Source organism: Gossypium hirsutum, chromosome D04 (genome assembly GCF_007990345.1).
Source record: "Gossypium hirsutum isolate 1008001.06 chromosome D04, Gossypium_hirsutum_v2.1, whole genome shotgun sequence".
NCBI lineage: Eukaryota > Viridiplantae > Streptophyta > Magnoliopsida > Malvales > Malvaceae > Gossypium > Gossypium hirsutum.
In genome coordinates, this window is record NC_053440.1 from 57,702,275 (window position 1) to 57,714,747 (window position 12,473).

Sequence of the window (12,473 nt, forward strand, 5' to 3'; positions counted from 1 at the left end):
CCCATTATGCCTTTCTTCATTTCATTTAAATATATATATTTTAAAATTTTGGAGTTAGGACTAAATTGACAAATTTTGTAAATGTTAAGGGCTAAATTTAGTGAATTTTTTAGGATTAGAACTAAAATGACAAATTTTGTAAATATTAAGGCTAAATTTGTTTATTTTTTATATTTAAGATCAAACTAATAGAATGTGTAAATATTAGAGGGCTAATTTTATTATTAGACTAATAAAAAAAACTCACAATTAGCTCAAGTGACTAAAATATTTAATTTCGAAAAGTTTAGTGATTAAATCGAAAAAAATGATCAAAATAGAATGAAAGACATCATTTTTTTAAATTTACCTTATTGTTTAATAGAATTAAATATAAATAATTTTATTCTTTTTAATGAGAAAATATGATATTGAATGCAAATTCATTAATCCAACAAATTATAAATCCCCATATATCATCTATAAAGATCAATAGACTATTAAGGTTATTTCAACATCTTAATTGCTAAGAATAATTAGGGCCCCATAATCCATTTCTATTTTATGCATTCATCGTCATCATCGTCATCATATATATATTAAAATTTATATATAAAATATATTTGATCGTATATGCAGTGGGCAGAAGTAAGGCCGGTAGTAACTCCAACTTTCTAAAATAGAAAATTTTTTATTTATTTTTTTTTATAATTTATAAATTCTTAAATTAATAATAGTAAAATTTTACTTTAGCTCGTAAAAATAATAAAAATTTAATTTAATTTTTTTAAAAATATAAAAATATAGACTATTAAAATAATAAAATTATATTTTTATTATTTAAAAATATACCATTTAAATAATCCACAAGAAATGAAGGCTTTGAATTTTGGTACCACGCAAAATAAAAATGAAAAGGAGAAAAATAACCAAAATAACCATGCAATTCACAGTAAATATTAATTTATATTTCACAAGGCATGAGAAAAGAGAAAATAAAAATATATAAATATTTTTCTTATATTCAAACTAAATTAAACAAAAAAATAAATAAAAATAAATATGAAGAACCACCGTCGAAAAGGTGGCGAAACCGCTTACTCTTTCCGGCATGCGAGTGGTATCCACCTTCCGAGAACCGCACGTAGCACTTAGCCAAATACAAATCACCCCATTTTGCTGCCCCACACTCAGTTTTCAGCTGTCCGATTGCCTCCGATAGGCAATCTTGGCACTCACTCGGACTCAAATCACCAACACACTGAGCCACACCCTGTAAATTCCCCGACTCACTGATCCGAAACGGCTTATACGTCCCATCACTCGCTTCCAAGTAACTCAGCACCGAGTCACGCCGAGTCAAAGCGTCCGAGTAAGACGAGAACGACGGTCCACATTTCTTCACTACCACGGTCTTATCTTCCACACCCAAAAAAGTTACATTATCGTATTTAACTAAACACCCTTCGAGTTGCAACACACCACCCGTTGAGTAAAAGCAAAGAGTTCCAATTTGACTCACCGCTTTAGCTACACAACGGTTACAGTCACGGTTGTTTAGGTCACCACGGCATTGGAACAGCCCGTAAACGGCACTGGAACCACCGGAAGCTGACATGGTGAAGTTGTTGTAAGAAGTGAACATGGCTGAGTTGACTAGGGAAGTGAGTATCGAGTTGACGTTGTACTCGTACTGTGAGCCTGAAGTGAATTTCAGCTGCGAACAGCCGCCGAAAACGAAGGTATCGGTGCCGGAAAACGATGGCGCAACTAAGAAAATTGATAATATGAGAAAAATAACAAAAGGTGACGATAATTGTTTCGTCGCTAAAGCCATAAGTGAAGATATTGAGAAAACAAAAAAAGGGTTTAAAAGAGAATATATAGAAAAGAAGAGTGTAAATGAGAGAGAGAGAGAGAGTTTAAAGCATAGGCGCTATAATGAATAAGAAATTTTACGTAAAAATAGTTTAGGGGAAATTATTGTTTTGAGTCCCTGTAACTATGTTCAAGTTTAGATTTAATTCTGTATTTTATTTTGATATATTTTTATGATTTCATGGTTTCGTAAATTAATTCAAATAGTTAATACCCTTAGTTATTCGTGTTAAAATATTTACATGAAATTTTTTGAAAAAATTAATTCTAACACGCATTAAAAAAATTCATATATGTAACACAAAAAATCATATTTGCTTCAAATATACACATATTAAAATATCAAATTTCTAAATGTAGAAGGGTTGAAATGTTTTTTTAATAATAAAGGGACTAAAATGAACTTTATAATACGGTACAAGAACTTGTAACGTAATGTCTCAAGTTTTCATTGGGATTGTTATAAAAAATAAATAAATATTTTTAATAAAATCTATATTTGATATATTGATAGCATATTTTTTTTATATCACAATAATTTTAAAAAAATTATCATATTTTATTATTTTTATATGATAATAATTTTGTTTTATTTTATATAATTTATATCATTTAATATTTTACTTTGTATTATATTTTTACTGGATATTATTAGCGCACGTAAAAAACAAAACGAGTTAAACAAACATTTCTTTACGAATCCAAATATCGCTAATTCAAACTATTTTTATTTTTCATTATACGTATAAACTCTCAAATAACATGGAAATTAATCAATGCAATGCAATTGCAAATTGATCAATAATTTTGCTATTACAACATAGGTTTCAGTCCCTAAAATATTGAAACCAAAATACTAGTACTTTAAATTCCATATTTTTAATACAAACTTTTACGAATAATTATACCAACCCAAATTAAAGTATTAAACTGCGAGGAAATTACGCAGTCGCTTTCGCTTTAGCAGCTGCTCTTTCCCTCTCCAAATGTTCAAACAAGCTTCCATCATAAACAGCTTTAATTGTTTCTCTCCTCAATAATCCATTTTCATCCTTGCAAAGTGTGTATAATGCTTTCCATTCGGTCCAGCTTCCAATCCTGTAAAGGAGTCATTTGTCGGATTTTGTTTAAGAAAACTCTCATTTGGTTTAGTTATTTTCGAGTCAAATGAACCAAATTTAAGTATCTTAATGCTTCACTAGGTTAGCTCGCTATCCTAGACCCTTTTATTTTTGCCATTATTTCGAAAATTTAACCTGATCAATTTAAACCTGAACGTGACATCCTAGATTTGATCATAAAAATTCAATAACATAAAGGCTTATATTCAACCTGAACCCAAACTGACTTGAAACTAAACCAACTCGACAAAAAAAATCAAATTTCAGATTTGGATGACTTGAATCCAATGATGTTTGAATCGAACTAAACTGATCAGTCAAACCAATTGGATTTAAAACCGATTGAAGTATCAATCCAAAAAATATTATCGAACCAATTGAACCAAATTTTTATTTTTACTTTTTTAATTGAATTGGTCGAATTCAAAATAATACAAATTCAAAATAGTCCAACCAAAATAACCTGAAATTTTTAAAAGCTTAATTGACGACTTGAACCAAGACCAACCCAACCTGCCCAATCAACATATCTCCTCAGACAAAAATTATCTAGCTTAAAGTTGAGCATGAGAATCGACTTATTTAATAATAATCAAACAAGCTTAATCTAACGAGTTCCAAGTGATTCAATCTTTACTTCGAACCAAACTTTAATTTTAAAATTGAAATTCAACTTGATTCAAGCATGAATTGGACTAAATTAAACTATGTTTAACTTACGATAAAGAAATTTAAGAAGTACACTTACCAGCCTTTGTAATCTTTAGGTTCCCTGTTAGATTTGAGCATCGCCATTAGTTCATCAGATGTCAACGCATTAGTATGTGTTCGTGCGTATTTGCTGAAGATTTCATCAAATTTCGAAGGTACGAACCTATCGTATCATATAACTCTATAATTAGATATGAGATCTTAAAAATAATTCACAGAAAAATTATATCAATAAATAATGTATTAAGCTATCACCAAAAATCGATAAAAATACCATGGAGACCCATATATTAGGAGTTAAATTCTATTTTGCCTTTTCTACTTAAAAAATGAGTAAATAAATCCTTATACATTAGATCAAAGAGTAAACTAATCCTTCTGTTAAAAAATTTATCAATTTCTATTATTAAAAATTAGTCCCTATACGTTTGCATGAGGTACACGTGACACAACGTGTCACTATATGATTATTCCCTTAGCCATCCTAGTTTTTAACAGTACAATCGGATTAAATTTTTAACAAGAAAGATTAATTTTCTCCTTAATATAATGTAAGGAGACTAATTTGTCCATTTTTTTAGTTGAGGGGGTAAAATATAATCTAACTACTAGTACAAATGCCTCTATAATTCTTTTACCCCAAAATAACAACCTTGACCAAACTAAAAATTAAATATATCCCAACACATCTCGACCCGACCTAACTTAATATGCCCCAACATATTCCAAACTTGACCTAACCCAAAATTAAATATTCACAATTTTTAATTTTTTTATATATTTCTATTAAAACATAATAATATTCTTTTATTGTTTTTAATCATACTATTAATTATTTTCTTAGTATAATTATGTAGAGCAAATATTCTTCAAATTTTTATTATCATAATATAATATATAAAGATATTGTGGTAATATCTCAAGACGGAACAGGGCGACCCAACCCAATCCAGCTAATTGAAGAATTCGAGCCGTCCCACCTCAAAACTCAATTTTTAAAAAGAAACTGACACTATCAAATCGGGTCAAAACCTATCGTACAAGAACCAAGCCAAAAAATATTTTAAATGATACCTTGATTAAGTTTTATATTTTTATGAAAATTATAATGTAATTTTACCATTACATTAACATATATCTTTAGAATTTCAAAATATAATTTTACTCTTTATTTAATTAAAATTTTATAAATTTTCGAGAGCTAAAAACGCAAATTCTCTCCCTTCTTTCTGCCTTCAAGTTTTGCTACAATTTCTTAGGGTTACTTTAGCGTCTCAACACACCCTTAATTTTTTTATAAAAAGTTATATTCTACTTATATTATACAAATATGTATATTACTATTATTTATATTTAAATCCAACACATATTTAAATATTAATATAAAATTAAGAGGCTCAACATATAATAATATTTTAAGAACTTAAATGTACTGTAAAACAACATATACTCTTCTTCAATATTCACACTAATCCGATTATAATAATAAAGAATAAAGAAATGGAATTTATGCATACCAGATCGTATGCTCAAGTGATTTAAAAAAGCTTAGATTCCTCGAAAAAGTAGTGGTCGCAAATTTTAGTTTAGATTATTGGAATTGAGTTAAGTTTGGACCGACCTAACAGTGTATTTTATTATTCAAAAAGTATTTATAAATTTACCTTCCTTCACTGTCGTATACACCAGAGTCACTCCCATGTTTTCCCATTTGGATGTTTTTAACCTCAATAGGAAAGAGAAGAGATGGAAACTTTCCCTGTAGAAAATAAGATCATATGAATTTGGAAATTTATAATAATTTCCAAGAGATTAAAATATAATTTTATAATGTATTAATTTATTATCATATTTTTAAAGAGATTAAACATATTAGTTTCCATTTTTTAAGAGATATAATGTAATTTTTATCATAATTAATTTTTAAAGTAATCATATATAAAGAACGCCCTCAATTTGTAAATTAAGTTTAGTGAAGTTTTTAAATATTTACATAAAAGATTATTTTTCACGTAAATAAAAATTAATCAATAACTTTTTACATAGCATTTGTTTAATGAAGTTTTTATATAATATTAAGTTATTTTATTATTTTAAATATGAAATATTATTTTTTATATCATAAAAACTAAAATTAATTATAAATTACATAAAAAAACTTTGATTCGATTAATTACAAATTTTTAATTTATGAAAAAAAATCTAAATATCATCAATCCAAATCAATATATGGTTTTTTTTTTCTTATCCATTTGTGTGTATTTATACAATTTAATTCACATAAAATCTATATTATTCAAGTCCGTCCAACTCGTGACAAAGGAATTCCGTTGAAATAAACTTATAATTAACATTAATAACTTAGGTTTGATTGTCAAACACTTGTTTTCTTATCATAAAAAGAAAGTTACGATCATTTAGAATTCAGGTAAATGTTATATCCATTGTTTTCTTAATCGGATTGAAACGATTGATTGGACTAAAAAATATAGAGATTTCAGTTTGGAAGAAGGGATTAGATTTTTTAACCTGAATTAATTTTTTTAATTATTTATTTATTCGAATTAAATAAACCGGTTGAATTGAAAACAGATTCAACCATAATCGGATTCTAAAAACTTTTATATATATTATATAGACTAATAAGATAAGATGAGTTGTTTAAAATTTTTATATATTTGACAAATCTTATTTTATAATTATATATAGATGTTTACTGATAATAAATATTAAAAACAATTGAAGAACCCAGGATTTTGATTTCTTTTCATAAATTTCAGTTAATATTTCAAAATAAAATAAAATGCAACATAATTTAAAAAAGAACTTACTGGTCGAGTTGTGCCACTAAGAGAAAGGTTGATGAAGACAGCACCCGCCATTGACAGTAAATAACCAGCTCCAATTGCTCGAAAACCTTAAAAAATGAATATGAAAAGAGGAATTAAAATCAATTTTTAGTTTAAAAAAAAAGGAAAAGGGGGAAAATAAACCTTGAAAGGTCTCCCATGGATAAACAAGGCCGTCATGATTCCTATCGAAGAACGCAGCATGTTTTTGCAACACGTTTTGATCAGTAGCCATTGTTGATCTCAGTGAATCACCATCAACTCCTGCATATACATTTACATATATATAAGCACCATTTCATACGATTAATTTCAAAAAAATCACTGCAAAATCACACAGATCTAATAAGAAAAAGTTGAATCTATTCATTACCATCTTGAAAATCTTCCGATTTCGAAGAAGAAACCATGTTTGCTAAAGCTGTAATTTGGGGATGAACTTAAAAGAAAAAAAAGTAAATGCAAAGAAGGAAGATTAAAGGTTTTATGAAATTTGGCTGATAAAAACGATTTTTTTTTTTTGGATGCTATGAATAACACTGCTTGTAAATCTTAGGGTCATGGCTTAGCAGTTATTTATAAGGAAACAGGCTGACACGTCTCAGGTGTGTGCCTGCCGAACTTTTTGAAAAATGAGACGCGCTTTAGAAAATGATAATTTTAGAAAGGTTAAAATATGATATAGGTCTTGCATTCTTTATAAGTTTATAATTTAATCCATATACTTTTATTTACAGGAATGAATTAACATATACTAAGGTATTTGAACTCGGTAATTTATGCCTACTTAGCACTTAAACTTAGAAACAGTAAACCAACTAGTTACCTTTTTTAAATACCTAACTAACATCGTTAAAATATGTTCGACATGCAACTCACGACCAATAACATTGTGACACATGCAAACCTTACATTTTGACAAGTGGCAAAAGAACTAAAAATATTTATAAAAAATTATAATTTTATTTTTTCCACGTGTCGAAATATGGGGTTGTCGCTTGTCATCATAATATTAGTAATCAGTGCCATATCAGCGCTAGAGGTGCTCATGGGCCGGGTTTGGGCCGGGCCCAAAAAATTTTGGCCCGCGTCCTAGGCTTGGGTCGGGCCTGAAATTTTATCCAGGCTCGGCCCGGGAAAAAATTCCTAAGCCCGGCCTATTTTTTTAATAAACACCAAAAAATTATTTTAAAAAATAAAATATTTTTAAAATATTTTAAAATTAAAAAATTAAAAAATATATTTATTATATTTAGGCCGGGTCGGGCCAAAACCAGGCCAATAATGTGGTGTCCGAGGCCCGGCCCGTTTTCTAAACGGGCCTCATTTTTTGCCCAAATTCATATTTTGGGCCTATATTTTTACCCGAACCCTCCCATATTTCAGACAGGGTCGCCCGGCCCATGAGCACCTCTAATCAGCGCCATATCAACATATTTTAACAGTGTTGCCAGGTACCTAAAAGAAGTATCAAGTTGGCTTATAATTTTCAAGTTTGGGTACCAGTTAGGTTCCAAAAAAAGTTTAGGTACCAAGTAGATACAAGTTGACAAGTTCAAGTATCTCCATATATATTAGCCCTACAATAATTTAGTTCCTTTATTTTATAGATTTTTTAAATTTAGATCCAATTGTTAACATAATTAATTTTTTTAATTAAATTTGTTGGTGTGGCATTTTGAAATAAAATAAAAATATTAACCAACGTAACTAAAAATATGACATTGTAATAAACTTAAATTTAACAAAATAATCTTATTAGTGTTAACAGTTAGACATAAATTTTGAAAATTAAAAAGCAGAGGGATTAAATTCTTAGAAATAAAAGTAAATGGACTAAATTCTTAATTTACGAAAAAATACAAATATATATGACATATTTTAATCTTTTTCGAAATTATAAGTTAAAATGTCTTTAGTCTTCGCATTTTGATAAAATTTAAGATTTAGCCATTGTACTTAAAAAAATTAAAAGAAATAAAAAAATTGTTTTTTTTTTTAATTTAAAAGAATTTTAAAATTCTAATTTAATCATTAACCCTTAGTTAGCTTTTCAAAATGGATAAACATTAGGGACTAAATTTATAATTATGTCAAAATTTAAATAAAAATTTAAAATAAAAATTATAAATTATTAAAAATAAAACAACATATTTTAACTGACAAAATACAAAAAATATATATATTTAAATTAATATATTGAAACTTTTTTATAAGGGGTCGTGTTTTGTTAAAGCATCAAATTCGAAACTAATCTCATCTAAAAAACTGCAACATAAATCTTTGGTCATTTCACTTGAAATTCAAGTAATAATGCATTCAAATTAAAATAACCCAAATTATTTTTATGTAAATCAATTCCCCAATATAAAATTAAAATAACTAAAAAAAAAAACCTAATTGCAACATATTTTGCTTCGTCCATTGGCAAGCTTAATCAAATGCAAGTAAAGGTTCTCTTATTTTGCCAAATAAATATTTAGAATTTGGGGAAATTATTAATTTGGTATTTAAGTTTTGACACTTTTTTTAACATGACAGCTGTATTGTTTTTCAATCCAATTTAGTATTTGTATTTGACAAAAATAATATATTTTGGCACCAAAAATAGCAGCGCTAATATTTTTTTATGTTTAATTCAAGTTTTAGAATCGATTTAATCAAAATTCTTAATTAACTAAAAATATTATCAATTAATTTTCATCAAATCAACCCTAAAACTCAAATTATATTTGACAAATTAAATACAAAATTAAACAAATTCACAATTAACACTTAATTTATTTTATTAATAAAATCATGAAAAAATCAAACATAATAATATTAGCAGTCAAATTCATCTTAAAACTTGAATTAAACAACAAAAAGTTAACGCCATTACATTGGAATACCAAAATATATAAGTTTTATCAAATACAGGTACCGAATTGGACAAAAAATAAAACAGGTATCGTATTAGAAAAAAGAGTAAAATTCAAGTACCAAATGATATATTTTAAAATTTTGAAATAAACAAATTAGAGCACGTTTGGTAAATTAAATATCATCTCCAAACTCGTAAAATATAACCCACCATAGCCGTCGGATTTGGCCACCCTTTGACACCAAGCGACCAAATTCGTCTACGCTTCCTTTTTATATGCCTTTTCATGTTATCAATATATAACATTTATTTCCTAAACTTGTTAATTTTTCCCAATCTGGTCCTCGTTAATCTTGGAACTTAGGCAATTTTTCTCGATTTGATCTCGAACTTAGATCCCATTAAGGTTTGATGACGAGACATCATCACCTGAATATTTTAAGAACACGCCATCTCACCTTAATGGAATTCGAGTTTAGAGACTAAATTGAGAAAAACCACTAAGTTTCCAACTAATATGGGCAAAAAATATTTAAGGACCAATGTAAAAAAAATTACCAAATTCAAAGATATCATAATCGAACCAAAATAGATGATTGAATTGAAAATTAATGATTACACTAGTTCGATCGATGGTATAAAATCATATGTAGATTAAGCCATTATAAATAAATAAAAAACGGAAAATTTGGACAAAAATCAAACCATTTAAACCAATCTATGAATTTGTTTAAGAAATTTTATTTAATTATTATTGTATCAATGTTTCGATCGATCCAACTATTACTTCAATTTTACAACATTGATGTCGAATTAAGACATAAAAATTCAAGAAAATATTTGTAAATGTTGTTCAATATTATAAAGGGCTAATTACATCCCACATCTTCAAATTACTATTTATATATTCAAATAAATCCTAAATTTCAATATATTTTAATTAAAATTTTAAATTATCATACCAAATCAATTATGTGGATTTAAGCGTTAAATATTAACTTAGAAAATATTTTAATTAAAAGTCAAATTTATTTAGAATAAAGAAAAGATTAATATAATAAATTTATCAAATGCACGACAAAGTTAATTGAGGAATCTAGTGACAGCTCATATCTTAGTTCATTGCATTTCTTTTTCTTTTTTCTAAACCAATTTGATTTTCTAGAATGTACAAATTTTCGAGAATCACGGTTGAAATTTAAATATATATAAACTATATCAAGGTCACTAAACTATTAGTAAGTTTATATTTTGATTACTTAACTTTAAAAAGTTACAAAATGGTCATTAAATTATTTAAAATTTTTTTTATTTAAGGCATTGGGTTGTTAATTTTTTTTTTAAGTCCAACTAGTGAATTTTAAGCGATGATTTGACGATTGGTCCTACAAATCAATACCTATCGACGAGTAAAAGAACATATATTAGATTTAAGTCAATCTGATGGCTAGTGTTGGAGATCAGAGAAGAAAGATATTTGGATTTAGTCCGCAAATTCGTGACATTCAAAGTTGTTTCATGAAAAAAAAACTAAACTATAGAAAAGAAGGGGACTATGAGCTTTCGATTAGTCTAGATAGTGCGAATAAAAAAGGTTATACAACAACGATTGTAAGAGCCTAATGATTTAAATGAAAACTTTTGAATAGTTCAGTAATCATTTTATAACTTCTTGAAGTTGAGTGACCAAAACATAAACTTACTAATAGTTTAGTGACATTGGGTGTAGTTTACCCTGAGTTATTAGTAAGTTTATATTTCGGTCATTCAACTTTAAAAAGTTACAAAATAGTCACGAAACTAGTCGAAAGTTTTTATTCAAGGTAGTGGGTTGTTAAAATTGCTTCTATATGATATTCTATAGTTCAATTTTATTCATAAAATGACTTTAATAATTATGAATCTGTAAACCAAAATCTGAACAGTTTTCTTATTCGATCTCTGACATTAATCACCATATTAACTTGGATCTAAGGTATATTATTTACTCATTGAAGGGTACTAATTCACCATGCCGATCGTCGAATCATCGCTTTGAACTCACTAGCCAAACTTAAAAAAAAAAAATTAACAGCCCAATGACTTACATAAAAATTTTCGAATAGTTCAGTGACTTAAATAAATTCTTTAAATAATTCAATGAGCATTTTGTAACTTTTTAAAATTAATTGACCAAAACGTAAATTTATTAATAATTTAATCACTTTGTGAGTAGATTATCTTCATTTTTATTTTGAAATGGGAACTCTTCGTAAGAACTCTTTGTTTCTTTTGGGGCTTTAATCATGAAATATGCTTTCTCTTTATTAATAATTACATATTTTGTTAAACTCAATATTCATTGAAACTCTTTTAGGGTTTCATCTAGAAATTTTAAAAAGTTAAAAAAGTCACTAAACTATCCATAAGTTTACGTTTTAATCACTCAATTTCAAAAAGTTAATGGTCATTGAATTATTCAAAAGTTTTCATTTAAGTCGCCTAACTATTTGAAAGTTTTTATTTATGTCACTGAGTTGTTAAGTTTTTTTATTTAAAAAAAATTGACTAGCGAGCTCCAAACGACGATCTAATGATCAATATGGTGGATTAGTTCCCATCAACAAGTAGAACATATCTTAGATTTAAGTTGATCTAACGGTTAATGTCAAAGATCATAGAATAAAGTTGTTTGGGTTTTGATTCGAAGGTTCATAACGTTCAAAGTTGTTTCATGAAAAAAACTAAATTGTAAAAGAAAATGAAGAGAGTTTTCGATTGGTGCAGAGAGTGTAAATAGAGATAGCCATACCTTGATGATTTTAATAGCACAATGACGTATATAAAAACTTTCTAATAGTTTAATTACCATTTTATAACTTTTAAGAGTTAGATAACTAAAACGTAAATAACTAATAGTTGAATGATGTTGGGTGTAGATTACTCATATAAATATGATTATGATACGTAAAAGAAAACGAGTCCCTAATTCACAAAGAACTCCAAATCCGCATAGTAGAGTACAAGCTAACTTTTGCTTTACTTCCCGTAAAACCCAATATCAAAGGTAAAGCATATTTTCATCCAATGGTA

General features: G+C 27.3%; 2 protein-coding genes across 2 annotated transcripts; both read right to left on the minus strand.

Moving 5' to 3' along the window:
* Positions 1-975: 975 nt before the first annotated feature.
* On the minus strand, positions 976-1,865 carry LOC121216001 (plasmodesmata-located protein 6). The gene has a single exon (XM_041091074.1). The coding sequence runs from the start codon at positions 1,814-1,816 to the stop codon at positions 1,004-1,006; it is 813 nt and encodes a 270-aa protein (XP_040947008.1). The 5' UTR covers positions 1,817-1,865; the 3' UTR covers positions 976-1,003.
* Positions 1,866-2,563: 698 nt separating this feature from the next.
* Positions 2,564-7,092, minus strand: LOC107911556 (probable peroxygenase 5). Its single transcript, XM_041091075.1, has 6 exons — positions 6,912-7,092; positions 6,683-6,802; positions 6,521-6,606; positions 5,354-5,448; positions 3,727-3,852; positions 2,564-2,955 (listed from the first exon to the last, which is right to left on the minus strand). Exons 1-6 carry the CDS (start codon positions 6,946-6,948, stop codon positions 2,799-2,801), a joined length of 621 nt encoding a protein of 206 aa, XP_040947009.1. The 5' UTR covers positions 6,949-7,092; the 3' UTR covers positions 2,564-2,798.
* Between the last annotated feature and the right edge of the window lie 5,381 nt (positions 7,093-12,473).

What these genes read in the sequence shown, in the direction of transcription:
- LOC107911556 (XM_041091075.1), bottom strand. Translation starts at nt 6,948, where the DNA reads ATGGTTTCTTCTTCGAAATCGGAAGATTTTCAAGATG. An exon ending in TTAGTGGCACAACTCGACCA is followed by an intron (nt 5,449 to 6,520) that starts GTAAGTTCTTTT and finishes TATTTTCTACAG; the next exon opens with GGAAAGTTTCCATCTCTTCT. An exon ending in CCTAAAGATTACAAAGGCTG is followed by an intron (nt 2,956 to 3,726) that starts GTAAGTGTACTT and finishes ACTCCTTTACAG; the next exon opens with GATTGGAAGCTGGACCGAAT.
- LOC121216001 (XM_041091074.1), bottom strand. Translation starts at nt 1,816, where the DNA reads ATGGCTTTAGCGACGAAACAATTATCGTCACCTTTTGTTATTTTTCTC.